The 27,659-nt window shown below is 38.8% G+C and overlaps 1 protein-coding gene across 4 annotated transcripts in view; it reads right to left on the bottom strand.

Annotated features, from left to right (window-relative positions):
• The window catches only part of TMEM132C (transmembrane protein 132C), a 179,964-nt gene that overhangs the window by 45,223 nt on the left and 107,082 nt on the right, over window positions 1-27,659 (bottom strand). Inside the window, exons 1-2 of one of the 4 annotated variants that reach the window (XM_090152719.1) lie at window positions 20,814-20,932; window positions 2,816-2,999 (exon numbers count right to left, since the gene is read on the bottom strand). The exons of 1 other annotated variant lie outside the window; for it this stretch is intronic. In XM_090152719.1, coding sequence (XP_090008845.1) covers window positions 2,816-2,999; window positions 20,814-20,926 — 297 coding nt within the window. In that variant the 5' untranslated portion in view covers window positions 20,927-20,932. Of the gene's footprint in view, window positions 1-2,815; window positions 3,000-10,368; window positions 10,470-20,813; window positions 20,933-27,659 lie in introns of those variants that run through there. 2 more of the 4 variants (XM_090152720.1, XM_090152718.1) reach the window with 2 other exon arrangements.

The following is a 27,659-nucleotide window of genomic DNA, read 5'->3' as shown; positions in this document are numbered from 1 at the left end:
ACTGAATTTTCAGCAGCTGTGTCCAACAACTTGCTCTACTGATCCAAGCTCTGTAAGGCTCTTTTAAAATTTCAGATTCAGTTCTTACTGACAATGTCTTTTCATTAATCTCTTTCAATCCAAAATACTGCAGCAGCAATACGCTAATCTTTAGAAGGCACACTTTTTCTTCATCTTACTTCTTCCTGTACCATAGACAAGCACTGGCCAGCAAAGGATACAAGGCTTCTCATGCTTCATAAGTTTTAGCATTCAAAATGGCTCACCTGAGAGATGTTTTTCTCTATGAGTCAAAGACAACTTTTATGTCACTCACAAACCATGTGAAAGTTTGCTGCTTTCATCTCCAGAGCACTGACAAGGACACCCATCAGTCCAGTGGCATGGACTCAATCAGATGTTGGGAATCCCACATCCTAAGCCAGTACAATACCATTAGGCAGTTCCTTCCCTTCCTTTTCGAGCACCTCCTTCTCTCTGTCTCCTTTATTTTATTATTATTATTTTTTTTTTGGCCAACTTTAAAAACTCTGAACAACAGATTTTATTTTTGATGTCAGCAGTTTTGCTGTAAGAACACTCCATGCTTAAATCAATATAATCTTCTTTACTCTCTAGAGGATTTATGAAACACACTTGCTGATAAACACTGCGATCTAATTTCTGTACACAATAGCATGCTGTGGCTTTACAGTGTGCACTGGAGATAAAGAGCAAGGTCTGACTTCTCAGTAGATACAGTATCCCCCTCTCCCTTTTCAGTGTGGCTCTTGTTTCTGAACAGGAGCATTGCCAGGTAATCAGCTCAGCCAGCGATTAATGCCTAAATGAAGAAAGCACTCTGGCTGGATCTGCAGTCTTAGCTAACAGAAAACTGTGAAAATTCCCTTTATCTACTAATATCCTGCTAGCAAAGCCAATTTTGCATTGCTATCCCATCCAACTGGATTCTATTAACACAGTATATTTTGGCTCCTGCCAAGTGTTATCACAAGGTACAGAAATGAGATAAATAAACACAAGAAAGCTTTGCAAAGAGAACGGTTTAATGATTTCATTGCTTGAACCCTTTGGAAAGCCCACAGTACGTCTGCTGGGAATAAAGGATCTCACTTTATATGATTTAAACACCACTAAATTCATAAGTTCAGACCTTTAGTCCTTTGGAGAACCTTTGTAAATGCAGAAATTTTAATCTAGAATAGCCACAAGTCTGGGCATAAAGTTTGAACCCTGTATGCAAGTGCGAAAGCATTAGATCCTGCCATGTGATATGAAAAAAATCTTGCTTCCCTCAGGTGTGAGATATGGAAAAGAAGCTGGTAAATTCTTTAAAAAAAAAAAAAAAAAGAAAGAAAAAGAAAAAAAAGAAGGAGATGTTAAGTCTGCCAGCAGACAGATGCCTATCATTTGGTACTGAAAGATACAGGAGGCATCTACTGCAAAATAAAACCTGACCAGAATAAACATCCTTACATATATTCTTAAGTCTTTAGAACACAGATACTCAAATACACTTAGCTCCACAGATAATGAGCACAATTATTTCCCTCCCAGATCCGGAATGCTGCCCAGGCTTTCTGCTGACTTAACATACTTTGGATCAGGAAATTGCTGGGCATGACCTCATTTGTTATGAGCAGCAGTTTCACTCTTCAAAGGGGAGGCATATATTGAAGATTAGGACTTCCAGGAAATAGTACTCATCTTATTATCTCCTGCAAACCATAGAATATTACTCAAAGACTGCCAGAATTTCAGCACGAAGGTTATGCGCATGAGAGGCAAAACTCACAAATGGGATGGATATGTCTAACTCTTCTTCTAAAGCCTCATCTCTGACATTGACTGTTCCTCTGTTTAACTGACACTCTATCCTGCTCTAGCTTTGTGCTTCCTGAGGTCTGGGACTTTTAAAAAAGATGCTCAGAGCTACCTATGCATGCACCTAAACCCCACTGAAGATAAAGTGTTTGCTCAAAAATAGTGCTCTAGAGATGTACGTTCTTGATTTGGAGCAGAAGTGTGATCCTGGGTTGTTCATATGAAGGAGTGGTTCCTAACTGCTAGATCTCAGTGCTTCCATGGTTCCAGCATTGCTTTGCAGAAGTAATTGCATCTTCATTGAGCCAGAGGAAGGGAAGGAAACACCTGCTTTCACAAATCACATTTGTGAGCCTTGTAAACTGGCAACAGTTATGATTTCACTGGGAGGTAAATAGCCCACAAAAGCATGCTGTACTGGGCAGGGCAAGTAGATTTTAACCCAAGGCAATTCTTCACATGTAATTCTATGCTACGCTAGTATAGAATTTTCCTTAAATACATTATTGAGGCTTTATTGTTTTCTGTTTCTTCTCTGAAATAGCAGGCTCTGAAACCACCAGGGAAACAGCTAGCAAAATTATTATCAGCTGCAGCCTACTAAGGACCAAGCAACTCATTCTTCAGCAAAAGGTGTTCAAGGCACCTCGCAAGTTCAAACCTTGTAACAGCAAAATAAGAAATGGGAGGGTAAATCTACCTGGCTCTGTGTTGCCAGCTGGTAGCGTGGAGAGAACTGATTGCTACAGAAATTCAAGATTTAAAGGCTGAGAGATTTCTGAAATGGCAGCACTCCTTTCTTCTGTGCTTTTAAATTGTGTGACATACTGGCAATTAAACGTGAGTATGATTTTAGCAGGTATTCCTATAAAGTTCTGTAACAGGAGGCAGGGCAGAAAGCATTCCTTTGCAAATCTATCTGAGGCCTGGTATGTGTTTTCTCAGACAACAGAGAGATCAGATGAAGCAACATGCTGAAACAGTTTCTTACCATCGCCAGTGGAACAATTCCAACAAGATCCTTTTGGCAGATGAAGATTTCAGACAAGGTTATGTCTGTTGTCCCCTTCCGAGGGTATTCCACCTGCCAGGTGATGGGCTGCGTTCCAGACAGGCTGCTAAAACTGGCTATTTCAAAGTCCATCTGCACAACCTCATTGAATAGACTGTTACTTCTGAAAGAGGAAAACAGGGAAAGGAAAGAGCTATTACATTTGCTGAAGAAGGCAAATGAAGTGAATCATATTAGCTACTGGAGAATGCAGCTATTTAAATGCAGATATAACACAGGGCCTTTTCCAACCTACAACTTCTTCAGAGCATACAAACTGGAATTGTTCAAAATGGTTCAGGTGCTCTGACTATGAATAACATGTAGAGGGATAGAACTCCTGACTTTGTGTCTAAAGAAAGCAAAACATACTTAGTCCATTACACACTTATGATTTTTGCAGGAATAATTCAACCCTACAACAAGACAGATTTGACCCTGATCAGACAAATTTAAGCCCAGTATAACTTATGACAAGAGACCAGAATTAGCCTGGGCAAGAAGGAACAAGATTACTTGTATATGTCTAACATCAAAATTGTATAAATCCTCAGCATAATTGAAGCTGATATGCAGAGCATAGAAGCCATTTAAAAAAATAACATGGTTAAATGGCAAAATGAGAAAATTGTTGTAAGCTTAGAGGTATGTTCTGGAAATTTAAAACCCATACAACTGAAACCAAATAGAAAGAGCAAAGCTATGAGTGGTAAAGAACACCTTAAATCAGGAGATGTAAGGTCATTTGAATAACAAACAGAAATAGGCTGAAATTCTTTCCCTCAAATTTCTTTAATCACGTTTGAATTAAAAAGAATATATGAAAGGAATTTACTGGACTACCTGCTAGTTTAATTTAAGATAATAATTTAAAAAATAATTAGATGCATTAGAAAAGAAACACACACTTTTCTGGTACTTTCCAGGCATCTTTTCACATCATAGGAAGTTCTCATGTTTCACAGTGTTACTTCTACCAAGTCCTGTGCTGTAATAATTATAAAATGAAGAGAAGGATGGGCATCACTCTAACTTCAGCAGCTCACAGCTTCATCACACCTTTGGATGCATTCACCAAATAACAGCTTTTCCTCTGATTTTATTTTTTTCTAATGTACCATCAAAATACACAAAGGTCTGTTTCTGAGAAGACCCATCATGAAGGGATCGTGTACAAAGCATTTACATTATCAAATACCAGACTTTCTTTTTACCAGCAGAAATCACCATTTTTAATTACTTAAGATATGTTTTGTGTTTTACATTGCATGATTACTTTCTAAGTAAACGTGTTTCCCTGATAATTATTATTTTGATCATGGTTTTTCATTTTGGTGGCTTCCTCTGAAAAGTCCTAATGCTGCCTAATGCTTGTAATTTATTTCCTTTTGCTGTTTTCTTGCATTGTAACACTTCTCCAATAGTGGCATAGTTCTTTCATGCATTTAAAGAGTGATTTTGTGTAGCAATGGATTAGATGGATGAGTTTAGCAATTCATAAGTCAAGACCAGCCTATTCCCATTTGAAGAGTTCCTACTAAATAAATCTTCTAGCTTGTAAATACATGGCAGCTGTGATAACTGCAGTTTGCACAGTTCTGTGGCATCCCAAAATGAACACACACTGGATTGGACTTTGTAATTTATTTGAAAGCATGATAATATGCAAAGATACCTGAATCACCTGAGCTACAGCATTCATTTAGCTCTAAAAGACATCATTATGCCTGAGATTAATGACACCTGAAAGGCCATTATTTCCTCCATTTCTAGATCTGATGCTTAGTAACTGACAGAGAAAAAGTTTTTACATGTGATTAAATATCTCAGTGCTTTCACTTATGTTAAATAGGGAATAAATTTGTGCTCACATCAGAGCTGTCGTAAGAGAGAAAATGTCAGGAAAGTTTCCCCAATCAAGATCTCTTTAAAACGTTGCTAAAATATTTATTCTCTAAGATACATGCCAGAAGCCAAGAATACACACAGTACAACAGAAAGGTTTTATTGGTACTTTCTCAGAATGACCAGCAATTGTGTATTTCAATGCAGGCATTTGTACGGAACGCACTCATCTCACTCTCATAGCAATAAAAACTTTATACAGTGCCACTCTGCCACCAGTTTCCTCCTTCCCTCTTCATATGGAAGAAATGAAGAGATATCAACAGCTGGGAAAGCATCCACTTGAAAAAAATATGCCTTCAGAGATGTGCAATGGCTGAGAAAAAAACTTCTCATGAAGCACATTTAATGTTTAGAGCTTGCTCACTGACTGAAACAGCAGTTCCTTAATATCTAACATTTAGAACTGTTCAGCAGCCGAAACAGCAAGCAATTATAAAACTTTTCTGAAGTACACAACACGTAGCGATTACAAATGAAGCTTTGTGAGGGCAAAGCTTCTACTAAATTGCTCTGAGGTGGATATATGAGACTAATTTGAGCGGACTGAGAGTTCCCCTGGGCCAGTTCAATCCTTGGATTTATTCTGATTTATAAATATGCTAATAATTCATGGCTAGATTGGACTGAGCAATTGCAGAAGGGAGGAAGGACTCCCTTTGATCTGCTAGCAGCCACTCCAGCACACGGGCATCAGTGCAGAGCGCTGACCCCATGGCCACTCCTTTGCAGGAGCAGATGGGCAATGATTATGTGCTACTTACAGGTTACAGCAGCTGAGCCAGCAAGCCAGTGATGGGGTTAGTAATTTACTACTGGCATGGGCTTGCAGTTAACCCATTAACATTATTAGCCCAGGAGGATGAGGGGGAACTTTTTGCAGAGCTGAATGAACACTTACAGGGAGATCAGTTTTAGAAAAAGAAGGGCGATAGGAAACATTCTGTTAATGGAAAGTTAATAAAAAATGCATTAAAAGCAAAACAGAAACAACACTGGGAGAAACTCATGGAACCCACCAGCTCTTGCTAGCTGTATTGGCAGAACACACCCTTTTGCTATCAGCTAGTGTAAATGTAACCATATTCTTCATTTTAACATATTTTTGAGCATGACGATAACCATTTCTTTAAAACTATTCATCATCCAAACCTTCAACACCCTGAGATATATTTTCTTTTGGAAGGACATTTTTCTTCCATAGGAACTCAAGTCTGGCCGTATCCAAAGCTACATTTAAGTCTCTTCAACATGGGATACACGAGCCACACATCAGATAGAACATAGATAGTGCTACAAATGCTAGAATGAGAAACAGGTTTTGTTTCCCTGCAAAGGTCTAGTGTCAAGTGGAATGGTGGTCAATATGTGGATGCTGAAATGGGTTGTGCTGGGCTCACGTGGCAGTGCTCAGCTCAGCCCAGAGGGCCCAGTGCTACAAAGGCTTTCAGGGTGCAGTGGGAGAAGGAAGGAAGATAACTGCTTAAAAAGGCAGCGTAGAGTCCTCAGCTGATGTAAGATCCATACTCAAATGGAAATCTCTGTTGAATGCCTGTCTACATGTGTGGAGCAGGGGTCTCTGATGAGAGATTTCAGAGTTGGGTTATTGCTCTGAGTAATAGAGCGGTTTCAGCTCTTAAATAAGTGAATCTTAAGACTGCTGTAGGCTAAATCAATATTTTTGATTTATTATGGGGTATCTCAAAAGGGAAATTTTTAAAAGCCTAGATTAAAAACATTTTTTAGACATCCTTTATTCCAACAGATTTTCACTGACAGTCCTTAGAGAACCAAGAATATTTTGACCTCCTGAAAATTTAGCAACTCTTTTCCTTTTTAATGCTGCCCAGTTTGACAGTGACATCTTAATGCAAGATCAGCACTTAGTAAATGACATAAAATATTGAAAAGATTACAAATCCTATTTCACCTCAGTTCTACTGCACATCCTACTCTTCACTAAAATTAATGCATGTTACCACCATGAACAGAGTCAAGCTCTCATCAGAAGCCAATGGCCAGACTGGACCAAGAGTGGTCTGTACGTCAGCATGTGAATGCCTCTTCCCATCTTGGAAAAGTCTGTAATGGAGTAAGACATGCATTCCTGCTTTCTTCAACTTCTTGCTCCTCCTGCACACCTCCTAAACATATTTGATAATGAATTACAGCAGTTTAACTAAAATTATAACAGAACACAAAGATTAGAACTTGATTGGAAAGTGACTTAAGATGATTTTAAAGATGCTGAAATTATGCACACAGCTCTGTACACATCCATTCACCTTCACAGTCAGTGCTCAGCTCTAACAAAGGCTGGGTCATTAGCAACCCAGGTCCCATCGAATTAGTCACCTATGAGCAAAGTGCTGTAATATCTACCACTCTGACCTTGAGCCATCCATTCCTATTCTGAAAGGTCTGATCAGCAAATGGAGGACAAAATGCTTAGTATCAGTTTCTTTCAGCAGAGCTGTTATAAAGGTAATCCCCTTTGCAAAACTGTATAAAGCATGTAGTAATTAAAGAAGAATGTCAACCACTGTAGGCAAAACAAAGTTTAAATTTCTTATTTGCAATATTACCCTAGCTTTCATCCTTAAACCATAAAAACTAGCAGAGGAGAAAGAAAAGGATCATCTATTTTTGGAATTTACAGACAGGGAGGACAGTATTTCATGGAAAACTGCCACGTTAAAAGTATTGTGAAGCTCTTTGAAGGAAAATATCTGAGGTATAACTTAACAAACTCTAGAGCAACGTAACAAAATATGCATGCAAATATTTAAACAGATGATAAAAAGCTGTACTTGATTTTTTCATACAGTCCAGATAAGATCTGGATTAGTTAATAAGGTTTCTTAGCTTTCTTGTCATAAACTGTGATATAAAACAGCTTTTTGATTAAGGGATTGGTCTGAGACGGGAAATCTTATTTCATTTCCCAGCTCTTCCATGGGGTTCTTTAATGACCTCAGGCAAGACATGAAGATACAGATCCTTAAAGCCAAAATAAAATCAATAGGAATTAGGCATCACAGAGCTTTAAAGAAAAAAAAAAAAGAAAAAAAAAAGTATGTCTGCCCCTTCAGGTACCTAAGTATAACGCCTTTGCAATTTTGATACTGAGCCCCAGGATCTCAGTTGAGTTCAAGCCCACACCATATAGGACAGAGACAGAAGACCACTCCCGTGGTTGAACTGCTGCACTGTGCTGAGAGCTCCACATAATAGTGAAATTCTTAGCTGCTGAAATGCAGCTAAGTCATGTTGTTAATCAGAGTACAGAGAGCGAGAAACTCCCCTCTCATGGCCAAGCAGAAAGCTGAATGGACATTCCCCAGAGAATGAAGACCTGGCCTGATCACAGTAACTCACCAATTTCTTCCTTCTTAGCAGAGCATTTTTTTAGAGTCACTAATCACTAATATATACTGCAGTCTCATTAGTTTTCTCTGATACTACATCACACCCAGTCACAAGGTACATGAGATTGATTTTCTGTTCTCCCACAGGATGTGTGACCCTCCACCTCAGACTGCTGCCATCATATAAAGGCTACGTGCAAATACCCCAGGACTGAGCTATCATCATCTCCCACTTCTATTTCACTTCACAGGGTTTTAGTCTCCTAATGTCTTCATTATAATTTTGGAAAACAAAGTATGCAGGCAGATTGGTCAAGAAATAAGCTTTCTCTGTGATTCACCATCTCTTCCTGCCTTCGAGAAGGACATTTTCGATTTAGTATTTACTCAGTCCTGGAACCTCTCCAGAACCCCTGTAAGTAAACAGGATTTTCCTCTTTTGGAGATGACAGTGTTAAAGCACTGAAATTATTGCAGAGGACATCACTGGAAAGGAGACTCTGAACATAAATTTTCAGAGGGATTCACTGCAAACTTACTACCTTCAAATGGAGCAAGGAAGTCAGAATCCCTCTGATCATCAGCATTACATTGTATGGCTCTTTCAGCCTTCTAAAAGCATCAGGATGAGATCAAATACACAAAAGCACATTTTGACTTCTGATTGCTAGTAGTTTGGCAGCAGCCAGAATGAAGGATTTTGCTAACATACAAGCCACTGCTTTTGTCCATCACTCATGCCAACCCCTATTAGCAGACACCACAATGCAGCATGAGTCAAAAAAAACCCACCAACTTCTTGGGCACAGATTCCTAGGTGTTAGTCTCTGGAGGGAATTAAAAACAATCAGGGTACCCACAACTAGCAGGGAATTTTTGAAAATCTGATCCAAATAGCAAAAAGATGTAGAGGTTACTGGAGTAGTCCCTAAAAGGCTATCCTCTCCAATGAAGATGTGTCAGTTGCTACTGACATTAGCAGTTGCTTTCTTTATCAGATAGTTACTGACGCTGGACCATGTGGAAGACATGTAATCTGTTATGCCCTCAAATGACACATTGATTAAAGAAAGCAAAATAGCCAAAATGCTGATTGCTGTGCAAAACATGCCTCCAGGTATTGCTTGTGTAGATGTGTGTATATGAGGCATTCACATCTGTTTTGTAGTTGTAAGTGCATTATGAATCTGGTTGCAACACAAATCACGTTTCTTTATAAGTAACAGTTCAGGTAAATCAGATGTTTGATACACACATCTAAGTTAGAAGTCAGATGTCTTCAGATACCAGTTCCTGTGGGATTTTTGTTCTGCTTTGCTAGCATCCCTGCTGCTGGGCTATGCTTGAAATACAAAAAATATTTGGGCATACAGATCCCCATTCTTTTTCAACTACATATCTGCACATGCCTCCTGGCAAAAAAACACTTGCCAAGTTAACAGTCTATCAGGCAGGTAAAGCTGATAAAAATATCTGCATTTTTTACATATTAAGGGTATAAAGGGATGTAAGGAAGCGTGCATTTAATGGCAAAATAAAAAGGAATACAACAAATAATTAAGTGTCAAATATGGTTAAACAATGAAGTAAATAACCAGAAGATAAACTAAATTAATTTTCCAAACTTGATGGCCTCGGCAAAGATCAGGGGACAATGAAAAGCCCCGAGTTTGTAAGTGATTGCCCCCTGCTCCTTCCCTACACTCCATTTGGGCACGACTGCAGCTTTTCTAATTCAAGTGCATGAAGAAGGTAAAGGGATTTTTCATCTCAGAAGCAGTGATCAACAACTGTTCGGTGGCAGCTATCCAGAGAGACCTCCAATTTAGCTGAAGAGCTTTTCCAGGTGCCTGTGAAGCTGCCTGAATGGAGTAAAAGATCTTGAAATGAGCCACATCCTCTGAGAAATAAGCTCAACAGATGCAATTTCATCACAGAGCAAATTCAGTTTGTGCAGAGTCCCTCAGACTAGAAGCTGCAGGGAATTGAATAATACTGTGTACAATCTAGAGCTAGAAAATATCAGCCTGGGGAAGGTGGAGAAGTAGTTTTATTTCTTGAAAGTCAATATATTTTTGCAAGCTTCACTAAGGAGGAGTCTGCAGCAGGAATATACTCCTTTTCCTCTAGTCTTAGGTCATATCTCATGTGTCAGAGCATATTGTTTCCCTTATTAGTATTTGCAGAATACAAGCTGAGCTATTTCAATCCTACTCTTACCTTGTAAATCCTCTTCAGTGATGTATGCTGCTCATGCATTCTCCACCATGCTAAGGTAAAATAAAATTAGCAGAAATCCAAAGCAATCTAAGAAAAAAGTCTAAGCATTGATAGTAAGATAAATATTGAGCTCAGCTATTATAGCATACATCAGGTGAAGCACCACATAAATTGAAGGGATTCCTTAGGTGAAAACTGACAGAGCAGGAGAGCCAGGCAGAGTGGCCTAATTCAGTTCTATTAATTATTTGTAGGTATGCTTACTGTTGAGGGCTCTGCCCTGGATAATAGCAAAGGCTGGTCCACTCTGTGTCCAAAAGTTATCACCACAATGATGAGTAATAATATGTTGCTCTCTTTCAGACTCTGTTGATTACAATTATGCAGTATGACCTTGCAAGGTCAAACTTGCAGAGAAACATTTTATTTATCTCTTGGCATAGCTTTGTTGCAGTGCATTGAGAGTTTATATAAAAAAAACTGCAACAAGCACTGTAAAACCAAGGCTGTGCATGGGAAAGTGTGAAGGACAGGAGGGCAGATTTGAAAGTGCTGTACACATCAAGCCTCCTAACCCCAGTTCACAATTTTGGCATCATCAAGCTGGCTTGTGCATGATGGTTATTTTTAAAAGTTCAGAAATCTAGGCAGAATATGTGTTTAATATCCCTCGATGCACATTATGCAGCTTCCCAAACCTGCCCTGACAGTAGTAAAGATCCAGCAGAGACTGGACAAAAATTTGATCAATTCTGCAGTTATAAATCAGCTCTTATTCAGAGTAACAAAAATCATGGACCCTAGGGCTTTCAGCATCTATAGCGCTGGAAATCTGATGGACAAACCTTTATTTTACAGTTCATAAAGCAAAGCTTAACGACGCTGCCTTCCAAACCATCCACAGCTCTAAGGAAGCTTATTAAAAGCTAAACCAATATCAATATTGGAGGTAGATCCATTAGATTTCATGATACTGTTATTTGGTGGCTAACTATAGTAGTTCATTTCTCTTGTTCAAGGATAATAAAAGGAAAAATGTCCCCATGACATTCAGTGGCAAAAATGTCATTGCTTAAATGCCTGTGATGTGCAATTAACATTTTTAAGGAGTTGTTTAAAAGGATACTGCCAGGGCTGATAGGTTTGAGATCACACCAACTAGCTCTGTTTGGATATCTGCATAATTCAGCATCACCCCCAGCAAATTCATCCTTTCATTCTGGGTATTTATATTTTTCTTCCTCATCATGTTCACCCTATTGAGGGTACTGAATGTATTTGTCATTGACTTCTCCCCCACATTGTCACATTAAAATAGTGATCTATCAGCTTTAACATTCTGTGTTCCACAAGCAAGTTGAAATCCTCTTCACAGAACACGTGAAGAAAATTGTTTTGCAGAAAGAAAAGTTCTGGGGCAGAAGAAGTTTGATGTCAGGGTGAAGCTAAAACTAACTAAATAAACAGTCATTCTCTACTACTAATGAAGTTGCCACCTGCAGGATGGAGACTTAAGGTCTAGGCTCAGCATGTTTGCGTGGAGAAAAAAGCCCTGGATCTTTGGTTCATGGCAGTCCCATTTAATAGAATGAAAAAGAAGGAAAATACAGAAAATATTTGCTGTTGTAGCAGAGCAAAATGTTCACTGAAGTTTCTTGAAGATGCCAGCTGGTTTTAAAATATTTCATTGGACAACAACTGAATATTTGTATTTGTAGCTAAAATAGCTGATAGCAGACATCAGTTTTCAGGCAGAGTGCAGACATTCCTGTCTGACTGTCAGGCACACGAAGAGCAATGTGTCCTCAATATTTCAAGAAGACAAATGAAGGAGACTCAATCCTAATGTTAAATGGCTTGTGAGAAAAGCAAGTGCCTACTCGATTGACAAAACACTTACAGATAAACTCCAAGAGCAACTTTGAAGTGATGACTCTGACATCTCTGGTTCTTTTCAAACCTGTTTTTTCCCTACTGTACCTCAATTAGAAAACAGCTATGTCCAATTTGTTGGGAAGTCCAGGTTTCAAAGTTTCTAAATTAGGCTCTGATTCAAAACAAAAAAAACACTTCCTTTCCACACTGAATTTGGATGAGGCTTTTGAGAAACATCGTGCTTTATAAAGGTGATTTTCCATTGCTAGTAAAAGATTTTCATTTTAACTTGGTCCTTAGGAAGGGTGTAGGAGTGCTTGGAGGAATCGTGTGCTGCATGGTATCAGAACACTGAACAGCAGTTAGTTTTTCATAATGGAAAGCAATAAACAAGAGTCTAGCATAGAATCTCTCCATGCACCATATAGTTATGTATTTGTCTGACAGCCTAAGGTGAGGATTTTTGAATATGACGTGAGTTTTTCCAAGCAACAATTACTGCCTTTTTATATTTTCTTTTTCTACGCCTTACTGCACCAGGTGAATTAAAATAGGTTTATCTGTTATTATACAAACAAGATTCAGAGGACACTGTCAAGAAGAAGGAAAAAAGATTCGAAAGAGCAAACTTTCCCTTTGGTATTGAAATCTGCAGCAACATTAGTCACCACTCCTGTTCTTCGCTGACTTTTGACGCTTCACTTGATCAGAGAGGTAGAATTAGACTGATGAAAGACCAATTTCCAAGACTCTGACTAATGCAAAAAAAGCAAATCTCAGCTGAACAGTGCACGCATGTGGGATTAGAGTGTGTAAAAACCCATGTGAGATGAGAAGGAGCACGAAGAAGCACGAGTTCACGAGGCACACTTCAGTTTAAGATAATGTCACCGTCACGATCATAACCAGTTTTCAAAGGACTGATGGCAACACAGGTCTGAAACAGAACTATTTGGAATGCATGAGATGAAGTAGAGGAAATTAATTATTTGCAGTCATGTGGGACAAAATACACCGAAATCTGAATACCAGCGTTGAATGCAGACAGTCAGAGGGTGGAGAATGTCTGCTGACTCATTCCTGAATCACAGATAGGCTTCCTCCTGCCGCTGCAGTCTCACAAGTCCAACCAGCTTCATTTTAAAACTAAAATTAAGAGTTATTTCTAAGTGAAAAAGAAAAGGTAAAGAGTAGAAATTCAGTCCTACAGGGAAATCCTCACAAGGGCTTGCATCATCAAATTCACAGTGTTCTCCTGGAAGGTCTTTGCTGGAGGAGATTAAGCTTGATGAGATTTGCAGGAGTAAGAGTGCCACGTGCTCAGGTTCTTTTCCAGTTTTCTAAGGGCAAAGTTTGTTACCAAAGAAGTGCCCACATCCCACTATGTGCATTACATTATTGATGGTCTGAATCAGAATAGAACTGAATCAGTGTGAATTTTGTGTACAAAAGTTTATTTCGTTTTCTAAACAGCTTGGAATTTGGATCAGTAGTAACTACTTTCAACAAAAACTCTAGATCTCAAATCATACTAATACCCCTTGTCCCTGTTTGCCCCCTTATAACTCTGCCTCAAATAATTTTGCAGGAAGCAAACGCTTGCTGCTGGCAAACACTGCAAGAATTACAGATAGCATTAACAATTCCTGCCATAACCTCACATGGAGAGCACAAAGAGCCTTGTTGCTAAAGTACTGCTGAGCCACACCAGTTCATGTTAAATTGTGATAATTCAATTGCATTTACACCTTTGTATGCATGCTAGGGAAACCTTCTTATACTTGTTAATTGTTCCTGTATGAAAACACCAGCAGAATTGACTCCACAGCTGTGTGAGTGTCAGATAAGAGACAACTCTTAAAGACAAGCATTACTTTTGTCAGCGCAAGCCGTGCCATGTTCTAATCTGAGCTGTCAATGGGAAAACACAGTCATGGTTATATGCAAATAAAATCCAAGAACACTGACATGGAGTCTTACTTGGTAAAGCAGGCCTGCAGGAGCAACACTGAAAATGTAAAAATTTGGGAAGGATGACAGCCAACTAGATGGAGTGGTCTTGGAAATTACCAGCACAAATATAAAAGACTTTGCACCTTCCAGCCTCTTCGCAGCTACAGATCCTTAATCTGATTTGATTTTCCTGTGGTAGCAATCTGTCAGTTGCATCCTCTTCAGAACAAGATTATAAAAGGAGTGAATCATGGACACATTATTATTCCCCTCAGCATGCAGCACTTTTTCTTTAAGTACAGAAACCACAGTGTGCAGGAAATGATCCATCCTTTAAAACTTGTGTCAACATCTCTGAAAACTCATGGAGCTGTACAGTGAATACTGGTAACCATTCTCCTGTGTCTGAAAAATCAGAATGATGACAACACTGAAATATGTTATATGCAACACTTTGGTCCTGACCTTTCTTTCACTCAAGTTGACTGGCGTTCTGCTTCTGATTTTGATGGCAGTAGGACTGCTGTTTCATTGTCACCTTTCTCATACCCTCAGGCGTGCTCTCCAGCAGCAGCAGCAGCTTAGAGAAGCCACAGCAAGTTCAAAGTATTTTCTGATGCCCAAGGCAAACCAAGAGATGACCTTTTTGACCAGCAGAGAGCTACTATTGAATATTCCACCAACTGTAAGGCTTTGCTCCTGGAGCTGACCTGGCTGCACTGCATATGAGAAGGGTTTTACTTTTGTTTCCCCTCTCCTCCCTCCTAATTTAATGAATTAGGGTCACATTCTCATTCTTCTCTGCTCCACACATTTGTCTGTACTTTCATTTGTGACAAGGCATGTGCTTAAGTGTCATTGGCCAAGTATGTAATGTCAGACTGCAAAGGACTGGACAATAGTATTCCTTCCCTTGCATTGGGATTATCTCAACAGAGTTTCAAGAACATCTCTGGCTGAGTAGTTGGTCACACTTGGCCACAGAAAGTAAAAATGCTTGTGTCCAAAGTCTTTGGTCACAGGAGTTGTAGCTTCCTTCAGGTCGCCCTGCTCAGCATGGTGCCTCATTATCACAAACAAAATACCGGTGCTGTTACTAAACTCACTGAACAGAATCTTTGAATTTCAGAGATAAGAAATTCAGAGTAATGCAGAGACAAAATATCTCTGTAGAGCAATTTGACATTAAGGTTGGAATTTCCAGGGGTGTTCAACTGTGCTGCTCTGGTGAGGGAGCAGCGCTTAGCCCATATGGTGCATACAGAACTGTCAAGTGTGGGTTATAAATTGCTGCAAATATTTTACTGTTGCTGACTGTAGAATACACAGTTTGTACCAAAAAAAAAGAGATTAGCATATTCCAGATGGGATGGCCTGAGTCTATTACACCATTCACTTCAAATGACTTTTGAAAATAGACAAATATTTTCTTAAAAAAATTCAGCAGCATTGCCAGCTCTTCCAAAAAGCACATTTTGTTGGGAAGTTGCTTTTAACTTTATAGATAGGCTGCTCGTGTTATTCCACTATGTCTATAAAGAGAATTGGCCTTTATGACTAATTTAAAGGGTTTCCCAAAGCAGATGGAGCATTCTGAATAGAGAAAAAGGGAATTACAGGAATACTGATCTTCAAATATATGAAAATGAAGACAAAATCTTGTCTAAGGCAATACTGGGCAGTAAGACTTGCTCTTGGCTATTAGAGGTCATCGCTTCATCATCAGCAAATGTCACACACAGGGCAAATTGACATTATTTTCTTACATCAGTGGATTCTGATCATCTAGCTGATGGTCTCGTACACAAAATAAGAATGTCTTGATGAAATGGACAAAAAAAGTGAAGAGATAAAACAGAGAATATTTTAGCTGGCTATATTAAATTAACATACACTACTTCCATGTTCTTCCTATGCCAGCAGAATTACAGATACAAGCACAAACATATCTGTGACATGCCAAAAAAATAAGAAAACTGAACTTGTGGATGAAATGCTCTGTGTGTGTATGTATACATACAGAAGGAAATAACAGAGATGCAAAAAACCTGTTGGGCTGAGTTTGTCAAGCTCAAATTACATCTGCTTCCTCTCCACATGCATTAGATTTATGTTATCCTCAGCCAGCCAAGACCTACCATCAAACTGCTATGAATATTAACCACGTAATATCGGCCCTTTTCATGCAGGAAAATATTGCTGGAGGGGATTCAGATCAGATGGTTGACTTACAAACAATTTCTCCTTGCTTACCTGCTGCTCCCTTCTCTCTCCCTACTTCAAGGCTCTGGGTTAAACACCAACCGTGCTTGCTAGCTGCGTGCTGCTTCCTTACGTTAGCACCATGTGTTCTACAGTTAAGAGTCTGTGTCAAAGCCCTTTCCGGGGTCATGGGCTAACTGTATGATCTCACACCACTCATTTATCTTGCCTGTCCTTCTATTAAACCTGTTAAGAAAAATGTTTCAACAGAAGAAAAACAGGAGGTCCTTGGAGGCATATCGGCACATCTGAGTTGAACGTCTTTGGGTGCAGAAGCTATAAAAAAAGACTCTGCAGTGAACTTTGAAATATCAATTTGTTTAAAAGGCAGTGATTGCTGTTCCTGCGCAATGCTTTTCATGGTGTGAAGTACTGCAGAGGGAAAAAGGTATATTTAGAAACATTCTAAAACGTATCTATGAAGGATTGGGTGACGAGAAATGTTTCAAAAATAATTAAGGCTGCAAAAATACATGTTGTCTAGCAAGTCAAAGTTACGATTTTAAATCCCAGCAATATATTTATCAAAGTTTTTATTTCCAGTTGCATTTCCTGACACTTATGCCAAAACAGAATTCTCTAGAAGGTCATAAGCAGTATTATTAAGTGTATGATTGAATAAACAAAACAAATGACCTTCATTCACGCTTGCCTGTGAACTCACAAAGAACAGATCCTGTCCACTATCTGAGACTCAAAGAAATATCTATCCATCTTGGGTGAAATCATCCATACGCAGAGAGTCAGCAGAAACTTTAAATGCCTTTAAAGCACTTCAAAGCAGGACTGAATTATGGCTTAAACTCTTTGAAACTATTCTGCTCGCTTTCCTTTCACGGTGTTCCATGGAATACTGGCACACTGTTGTGCTAAGTGGTATGTTAGATAGTAAAGGATGGCTTCACAAAGACAAAACAAATCCAAAAAATAAGGAAAGGAGGTTTATTAGTTCTATTTATAAATGGAAAAATGAGTTGCAGAGAAGATGGATGATTTTTACCATCTCTCACAGAGTTTCTGCAGCGGTTAGAAATGGGACCTGGCTCTCACTTCAGTGCCAGGACCTCAAGGAGCCTTTCCTTCCATGCTCTGAACAACATTTGCAAAGGCATGACTATCTTTCTATTTCCTTCACCATGCATAGATTTCATTTCATTTCTCCCACGTTACTACTCAGACTTCCATAATATCACACCAAAAGTTCCCAGTAGCAGCCAGAATGACTTTTACTGCTATTTAACACAGTACTGAATTTAAATGTCGAATGTATCTGCTTTTCTCACAAACTGCAGCACAGGAAAACTTTAATTTATCAAATTAAAATGCACTATAGCACAAATTTATTGTATCCCTGCTCATGAATGTTTTTATGTGTTTGATTGTGGTGGGGTTTTTTTGTCTTTTATGGTTTTGGTGGTAGCTGAAAAGCAATCAAGGTTCCATTTGAAGCAGCCGTGTAAGCAATTCTCATTTAACAGAAGACAATGAAAAATTAATCTAAACTGAGTGTAACTAAGTTTTCATAGAAACAACAAAACCACTCAGACATTATCATCTTCAACATCTGTTTACTGTCTTCATTTACAAAATTACCCATCAAGTTTTACTGTATCTTCCGGGGAAAAAAAAAAAAAAAAAAGCCAACTCCAACTGTCTTTCTGAGTTAATAAAATGCTCCACATGTAACAGGGATATTAAGGATTCCTTTCCTGTAATCACAATACTTAGCAGGGATGATTGAGGTGAAGAAATGTTCAACATTCTCTCCTGCAGGTTTCAATTCTACACCTTTAAGCACAGCAGAGATCAAACATAACTGGCTGGTAGAAGCCTGGTTATTTTCTGCTCTCCTCACTCCCTCACCTGTCCCCTCCTTTTGATGGGCAAAGTTACACTTACATTCCTGGAGGGTTGCTTACTGTGAAACAACCACAACTTCCTTTAATATGAAATGAAAACATTTGAGAAACTGCAAAAAGGGATAATGGAATATTTTCTGTTGGAAAATCTGGGGATGAGTCTCCCAGTATCAGTTTCTTTCAGAATTTGGGCTGTGGATTTTATTAGTGAGAGGAACATATACAGCTGATTAATGCTACACAATGTGCACAGAATCTCAGAATCATTTGATTTGAATTTGAATCTGTTCCCCTGGCACAGAATTGCCAACCTTCTGATAACTGCAGGAGTGGTTCCTTACCAAGTAACAGCCAAATCAGCAGCTTAGTACCTCAGGAAAGAGATGAGAATAAGCACAAAACAACTGAATAAATTGTTCCTCGTGCATATGCCCTAGAAGTTTATCTCAAATGTTGTTGCCATGCCTGACCTTTGATTTAGGAATTGGGAAGAAGTTAATTATTGAAGGGCAGCGTGTGGGATGCACAGTTCCCACTGACTTCCTTAATTGTGGTAAAATTGCAAATCCTGTGCACTCGTAGCTGAATTTAAATTACAATGATTACAAAATATAAAGCCTAAAAAAGAGGATTTGTACATGAGCAGATTTAGCTGAGACAGACTCCCTTGAGACATAGATTGTGTTTACATGCAAAGTAGACTATGCCTCCTGAATGATCTTAAATCCTAATGACAATTATTTATATATTTAGCCACACATACACACCCCAACAGAGCTCTGGACCGCAGTTCCTGCTGTTAGATGCCTTGGGGAATATCTACTAGTTATAGGCTCATCCCTGTTTTCTGGCCATTGTCCAGAAAAGCACTTTCAATGTATAAACAGTCCCACTGCCCTCAGTGGGTCTACTCATAGGATACATAAGACCATAAGAACATATTGCTTAAATAAATACACAGCAGCAACAACAATAGCAATACTAATACCTCCCTCTTACTGCTTTTGGATGGATATTTTTATCCACAGCTCTTGGGAGTAAAGTACCATTATCCTATTTTATTATATGCAAGCTAGGGAACAGAAAAATGAAGTGACTTGCCCAAGGTCATACAGGAGGTCCATCAGAGAAATGAGGACACAAACTGTAAGTGCATGGTTAAATTGAGTACTGAAGATTCAGCAGAGCTCTGCCTACTGTGTAAATAAGGCTTTGAGTATTCTGACATTCATTTAAAGGCAAACAGTGAGCTTACGTAATGGGAATCAAATCTTTTCAAAAAGATTTACATCTCCTATCATGTTAGCCAACCTACCTCCATCTTCTACAGGAAGCGTAACTAACGTTTAACTCATGTTCAACCTAAGAAATCCCAAAATGAAAGCTTTTATATACTTGTGATCCAGCTACAGTATTAAAGACACTCCGTTGTTCTAAATTCCTTAACAATCAATACAACATTAACTATAAAGGATAAAATAACATGCAGTATCAGCTTTGGACAAAAACTTGCAGCTTAATAGGTTTGAAATGCTAAAAAAAAGGGAAGTACTTATAAAGGAACAGAGACACATCCAAACAAGCCCTCACAGACTCCCACAAACAATTTTCTACCAATACGTATTTCTACCTATACGTATTTTATGTTCTCATACTGTGTATCTACCAAAAACTTTCTATGGTTAGGCTGACTGGTGTGTGGAATGAGGAAAAACTGCTACAATCTGTATGCTGTAAAAGGAACTGGTGGCAGGCTCAGGCTATCATTCTGTCTGGCTCACTGGCATGGTACTGTAATAAACCTTGGCAACCTGTATCCATGTCATCTGGATCCAAGGATGTGACTGGCTGAAATCTGCCAATTGAATTTTATTTTTTTTCGGTCATCAAAACATGCAGTGGCATCAAAATAGAACTGTTTCCATCTAGCAGTATGAGTATATGAAAATAATATAATGCTCAGTATTATACGGACTTCTCTGAGCTTTCACTGTCCTTTTGGTCAAGGAAGGGAGGACCAGTCAGAGGCTGGTGCTGTTTGCTTTGATCAATGAACTCTCTGCAGCCTCCAAAGCTGTCAAAACAGCCATTCTCAGCAGCATCAGATTCACTGTCAAATTGAAAAGGAAGAAAGGTGACATAATCCTGGAATGTTCTGGAGATTCTGACTATCCCAAATAAAATTGGGTTTTGAAGCATTATCACGATCCATTAGGAGACTGAAAGCTCTCATTTTGAGCCTCCCCTGACGTTAAACAGCCCGGAGTTATAAGGAAGACACCTTCAAACTGCATTCTGCACTGTTTCCCTCGACCAGCTATTTCCTTCAAGGCGCAAAATTAAAGCAGTGATAGATGAACTGCTCTGCTGTTTACTGGACTCAGTTTAACAAGGCGGCAGCAAGGAACTGTTGCTCTCCAGCTGAAACAAAGGAGGTGTAATAAACAGCTTCTACAAACATCCCCATCGAGCCTAGAGGCTCAAAACCTGGTATACCTTCTGTGCCGGGCTCCATCCACTCCTGTCCATCTCCAGTTTGAGCTGCTAACAGAAGTAATTCCTCCAGTGCTCCAAATGCCCAAGTTTTTACTCTCAACCGTGTCCTGCATGCATTGTTCTCAGAATCTACAGACCAATTTGCAACAAGAGGTTTCTGTTACGTATGCTAAAATTTTCCATCTCATTTCTCTACCCTTTTTTAAGAAATAATCTTCATTGTCAGGTTCTATTGTCAGATGACTGGTTGGGCTGGGAAGTGAGATTTCTGGAGGTACCTTAGTTCCATTTTTAAAACTGATGGGGAAGCTCTGGGGTTTTCAAAAGCACAAGATCCCTTCAAACTACACTTACTTTCAAATACATCTGTATTCTTCCAGGCAGTGGGAATTCTGAGGCCTCAGAGCTTCTGAAAACTCCAATAGGTGTCAAACTGTTAAAATAACTGCTTTTTTTAAAACTTAGGTACTACAAACTATAGTCATCAAAGTATTTATGCATTGCCTCACTTGGCACTGCAGAGCTAAGTGAAACAGATGGCCAACTCAGGTTTCCAAAAATGACTCAGATACTCAGGAGCCCAACTCACACAGGAAGTCAATACCAGTTAATCTTCTAAATGTCAAATGGCACTTTGAAAATAGAACATTCCATTACCAATAAGGACCTGAAACTCTGTGCTTTTTAAATGTTTGCTTTGTACCAAGTAATACCCCAGGCCCCACCTGTCTGTCATTTCATGTTCAAAGGACATGTGAATACTTGGGTAAATGCAGTCCTCACGGGCAGGTCATGAACAAATCAGCCAGCTCTGCAGCACTGCAGATTTCTTCATTGTTAAGAGCATTTTCAGGCAACGAGCTTAAGGTTTGGTCAGGGAGAGAGAGCTAAAGAACATAGATACTTCCAGTTAGCAGCACAGCCTTCCTTTACTTGCAATGGCTTTAGCAGTAAAGTAGCAGAGACTGTGACCACTCTATATCCAAACAAAGTCCCCATGATTTAACCAGTGTTTAAAAGGAATTTAACTGAATGAAGGAGGGCTGTGTTAGAAAAGCTTGGGAAAATGGGAGATTAATAGCTGTGTAATGCTGAGGTTTCTTCTGGATCCCCCTGATATGCAACCAAACTCTTCCATTGAGTGACACTCCCAGGGCAGGGATGGATTTCTGGTGATGGCCACATGTCATCAGAGAACATGACTCAGACAGATGCTGTTGAACCATCAGGAAATAAGAAATGACTGAATTCTATCCCAAAATGCCACACTTAGGAGAAGGTGCACTGATTTTAAAGTGGATACAAGATAGCAGCCATTTCTCCTTCCTGACACTGGGACTGGCACAGGCCAAAGCCCTTTTTGTGGCAGAGAGTTCCCATGTGTCAGCTGTTAGATGATGGTCATCCAAGCAACTTCCAGTGTGCTCCAGATTGGTAATTAATCAAATCAATGTTCTACACAAAAATTGACTGAAGCAGGAGGGATGACTGAGTTGAGTGCATTTGGTATTTTTAACCTGAACATCAAGCAGATGAATAATGGCCATTATCTCCAGTACATATCTTAGAAGAGGGAGAAGTTATAAAGGTAATTTCTACCCACGTCAGTAAGTTTAATACAAAGTTAAAAAAAAAAAAGAAGAATGTGAAAACTGTTTTACAGGAGAGACTAGAGGGCAGTCCTACAAAAATTTTAAGGTTAACAGTACAGATTTTTAGGCTGCTCTGGAAAAGACTGCAGATTTAGTGCTTGCAGAACTAAGTTTTCCAGTATCGTTGCAATTTATTTCAATTTAATGAGAACATATTTGGGCTTGGATATATATATATATCCACTATACCATTGTCAAAATGTTGTCACTAACTGATAGCAACATGGAAACACTCCGAGTCTGTTTTGCATGGCCTAACAGATAGCAATGCACAAAAGGGAGCCAACACCATAAATGGTGTACAGTAAACTATACAGTTATACATTCAAAGTATATACTTCTCTCCAAAAACTTAGCTTCCTGCTTACTCTTAGCACTATGCTATTTTTGACACAAAGGACATAACTGTGTCAGCTCCAGGGAGAAGGGTGACTTCCTTTACAAAAATAACAGCCATTATAGCTTTGGATTCTCTTCCAACAGTTGTAATTTCAATACCTTCTTTTAAAATTTAAATTACATCTAGTTAGTGAAATGAGAATGACCTCTGGCATATTTTCCCTGCATCTAATAATCACTTCCATTCACTTAAACTCTCTTTTTCCCTACAGAGGATTATTATCATTAAGCTACTCAGAGAGTGACAATAATTGAAAGATTTTGGCTGTTGGAGTCAGAAGCATCAAGATCTGAGAAAGTAATACAGAGACAAGGAAGACAGAAGTTGAAATGCTCACATAATCTGCACCTGATTTCAATTAGAGATAGAAAACTCATAGAGCCTCAGGAGAGATTTGGTCTGGACAAGCATCTCCTCGTTTCTATCCTGCTCACACATAGCGGTTCTGCTGCCAAGCCTGCCCACTCAGTGACCCAGCTAATTACCCCTCTGAATGCTTCTCTTCTTCAAACCCACACTGCTGGGATCAGGTACACAAGGCCAGGTGACTTAGTGCACAGGTCAGTGCTGATCTGTAGAGCAGCTGAGGCTTCTGAATTGTGGAGAAGCCTTGGGATATGAAGAGCCCATCTCTTCCTTGCTGAAGATGAAAAAGGAACTACAAAATTAAGGGGTTGACATAATTTACTGAGTCTGTTTTTAGGAACATCTGGGATAGTTCTAATAAACAGGCTAAAGTAAGAATTAGATTTCAAAAACTGCATTACTGCCTAATTGTAAGAATCAATGTTTAAATAGCAGCATCTCTGAATCTTGCAGGGTACACAATCTCAAATCTTCATATAAAGAATTGGACTAGAAAAGAATTTTCAAAAACCTCTCTAACATTTTCACTGGAACAGAAGATCTTTCTGTATATTTTTGACTTTACTCAGGAAATACCAGATTATCAGGTTCAGTTGTAAAATAGCAAACAGAAATTAAAACTCTAGATACCTACGTGTGAAGATTTATCATATGACAAAACGCTGAATATATAGTAAAATAAGACATAGAGGAAATTAAATGTAAGAAAATGCAAGAAAAAAAAATGAAAGATGAAAAAGAAAAAAATATTCCTAAATAAAAAAAAAAAAAACTTCTTATGCAGAGCTGAGCTATTCAGTATTGATTAACATTACAAAGGGATGAAGTCTCCAGCAATCTGAGCAGTGCTTCACCCACCACAGCCCACAGCTCCAGAGTAGTCAGGATTAATGGCCTTGCTTCCTGGCAAAATGAACTCATGTTTGTATATACATGAATAATTTCACAGAATGCAACAACAGCCATAATAGTGCCTGACAAATATTCCAGTCAACTGTTTACTCCAAATAAAATAGCACTTTTTTTTTTTTTTTTTTTTTTTTTTTTTTTTTTTTTTTTAATCTTGAGAAAGTGTCACTGAAACTGAATCTTTTCTGTCTGAGGTGCACGGGGAATTCAGAACTGGTGGCAGAGAAAATATGCCATCACTGAATTATGATTTACTGCACTTCAGTATTTAAAGCATTTATCCACCCAACCAATGGGTCATGGCCAAGCTGCAGGATCTGGCAGCACTCCTGTGCTCATGTGCCTGTGCTTTTCCAGGCTATCCCTGCTTTTTCCCGTGCATCCCTGCTCATGTGACTCAAGTGCAAGTGTACCCTTCCTCTTCCAAGCTTTATGTGAAGCAAGTCAGGCTACAGGTCATAATGTGCTCCAGCTCCACCAGATACCTCATTGCTCATGAGACCCTGGCAAGAGATGTGCTTTCTTAAAAGGAGAGCTATGTGGGTTCAGATGATCTCAAGAAGAAAGGAATAGAACAGGACAGTAACAAACTGAGTCCCAAACCTTCACTTAGTGAGGAGGGTAAAACCAAAGTGTTACGAAGTGGTAAAGGTACTTACAAAAGCAAACAGAAGGAAGTGGGATGTTTGAGCATTTGATTGAAGAGCTCTGAGGGTAGGATGCTAAAATGACTTGGGAAAATCTGAAGAGAACAACGGAGAGTTGTTAAAAGGGAAGCATTTCTTTTTTTGTATCCTCTGCCCTCTAGGCAGTCATGTTCTTAAATGGATTGAGATATACAAGCTGTTCTGAAGCAGTTCATCAATAGCAGGACCTAAAGCTAATGGACAGTCTTCTCCAGACTTCAAGACTGAATGCTGAATAAGGCTCCAAATTCAAAACCTGCTTACTTTTTTAATTTTTTTAATAGTTAGATATTAGTTTGCACTTAAAGAGAGCATAACAACTTCTATTGCCAACTGCAGACACATCATTTCAAAAACAGCTGTTGAGGTGTAGCTCTTAAGCCAGTGAAATCAGCATTCCTCTAAGAGTAGATAGTGGTGAAGAGAGTTAACACTTCTAAAACATTTATAAAGTCACAGCCTATTTATTTATGCACAATGTGGTTGGTCAGGCCTGTGAAAACCATTGTCTCTGAATGTCTTAGGTTCTACCCTAAGTCTGTTCTGTGACTCTGGATATTGCCTTAGGTGTTTTTGTTTTCTTGGTTGCTTGTGGGCTTTGGTTTTGTGTATATGTATACTTATTTATATATTTTTTTATATTTTATATAAATTCACAGAATGATTTGGATCCGGAACAATTCTCTACTGATTTGTATCACTGAAGGATGTGGCAATCCTGTTTGATGACTGCATGTTTCATCTCACCTCAGCAATTCTATCAGCCCCAGGAATAGTGGAAAGAGCAGGAGAGGCTGCCTGTCAAAATAATTTATACAGATTTAATTAAAAGAACACGGCAACAATCCCCTACTTGAATGGTTCTGGGAGAAATGTTAGTAAAAGTTGAGTTACTAATGTGATCAAGTCCCCTGCAGTTACCATTACACTTCTAGGTTAACTTTTCTAAATAAGAATACTGTTAGGAGCTGCTTGTATTTATTACTGCTTAGCTTTAAATGCTGTTCATCTGAAATGAATAAGAGCTTACTGGTTCACCATGATCACAGCAGGTAAAACCAAACTGTGCAACAAAGCAAGTAGAGACCGCCAAAGAAATAAGCAGTAATGAATAAGATCAGTCTGTGAATATCCCCTCCCAGTCAGTCTCATTCAATTGCCGTGCATTTCTCACAACAAAAATTGAGAAATAGCATCTCCAAGTGGAAAGCATTGCCATCCTATCAGTTTTACACTGATAACAAAAATGCCATAAGAAATTATAATCAAATACAATTAAAGCCTCTAAATCTAGCTGAACAATTGCTAAACTAACCATAGAGTATATTCCTTTGGGAATTGTCAGTAGTACTTGCTGAACTCTGATTTGGTTGAAATCTAATTGAGCAGAATATTTCTTGCAAATTATATACATCAGAAACATCCTTTGCTTTGTATATTACATTGAACACTGCCACACAGAAGCTGTAGACTACTTAGGTAAGAGCACAGATACAAACACTGAAATTCTTGTTAGCTGGCTAAATATGCCAGTCTCATTAACAGTAGTTGAAATCGGAATGAATTCAGTGGCTGAGGTCACTGAAATACTCTGGCAGAGCCATTATTGAATTTCTACTAGTGTGATTACAAAGAGTGCATGCTTAGTCCATTAATTTACAGCATGGAAACCAAAAATCAATGAGGTGCTACTTAAAACTGCTTTTGTAATAATTACGATCATGTATGAGGGTATACGTGTGGTAGGGGAGTGTGTAAGCTGTTGTTCACAGTCTTGAACAGGAAAGAGATCACCTAGCTGTCAGAGCTGTATGTCAGAGACAGGGGTAAACAGAGCAGTAAGGATTTAACCTGCACTTTGGGTGAAATTCAGACTGCAAAGGAAGTGTTGCTATTTGCTTCACTGAAGCTAAGATTTCTTTCCTGGAAATTTAACTGGAACTGAAATTCCCAGCAAGCAATCTGGAATTCAGCATTGATCTATCCAAAAAAACAGTGGTACAACAAGCATCTCAGTTTTCTTTAATAAAATTGCTTCCCAGGGAAATTGCAATCATGTTGGTAAAGTAATAATGGAAAAGTTCTTTGTGAATGACAGTAGAATAAACTGACATACATCTTTTCAGTGGACTACACTGATTTGTTCCAGCTGTACACACTCTGCACTTGGACCCTCCAGAGTAATAAGGAAGCATTACGGATTTTCCCAAGAAATTTCCTTAAGAAAAAAAGTGCATTCAAAGAAAATTGGCAATTTTGTATAAAATTGTTAGTCCAATTTCATTTATCATTCTTAATTTTGAAAGTGTTAGAAAATGCCTGCTTATCTTAATTTTCCAATATCATCTACTGAAAGTAACGGAACCCCAGGCATCTTAGTCAGTCACAATTTGATGGATCAAAACTAAGCTTTTGAGAACTTTCAGCCATGTATTGCTTTCTAAAATAGCCTTCTTCTCCATTGCTCAATCACCAGGAAATATGCAGTATACCTAAAACACTCCTTATGTTCCTTCAGACCCACCAATGTATGCAACCAAACCCAACTCAAAGCAGTGATTTGTACATGCATTTGGCACAGTAAGATAAACTCTATTCTGATTTACACTTAAGAGACTGTGGCTAAATAGACAGCTGTAGGAAGAGCACTGTACTCATTGGAAGCTTTGCTGTAACTTTTCTAAGATAACTGCAGGAGAGTAAGGTTTTCCAAGCACTGATGCAATGCTGATGCACTACGTGTGGGAACAGCATGAAGGGAAGTCTGTAACTGAATGTTGGAGTCTGGCATCACAGCCTACTGCAAGATTCAAACTGACACATCGGTAGAGGG

Source organism: Phasianus colchicus, chromosome 18, assembly GCF_987193195.1.
Source record: "Phasianus colchicus chromosome 18, bPhaCol1.hap1.1, whole genome shotgun sequence".
Classification (NCBI taxonomy): Eukaryota; Metazoa; Chordata; class Aves; order Galliformes; family Phasianidae; genus Phasianus; species Phasianus colchicus.
The sequence above is the reverse complement of the archived record's forward strand: the minus strand, read 5'-3'. Positions and strand labels throughout refer to the sequence as shown.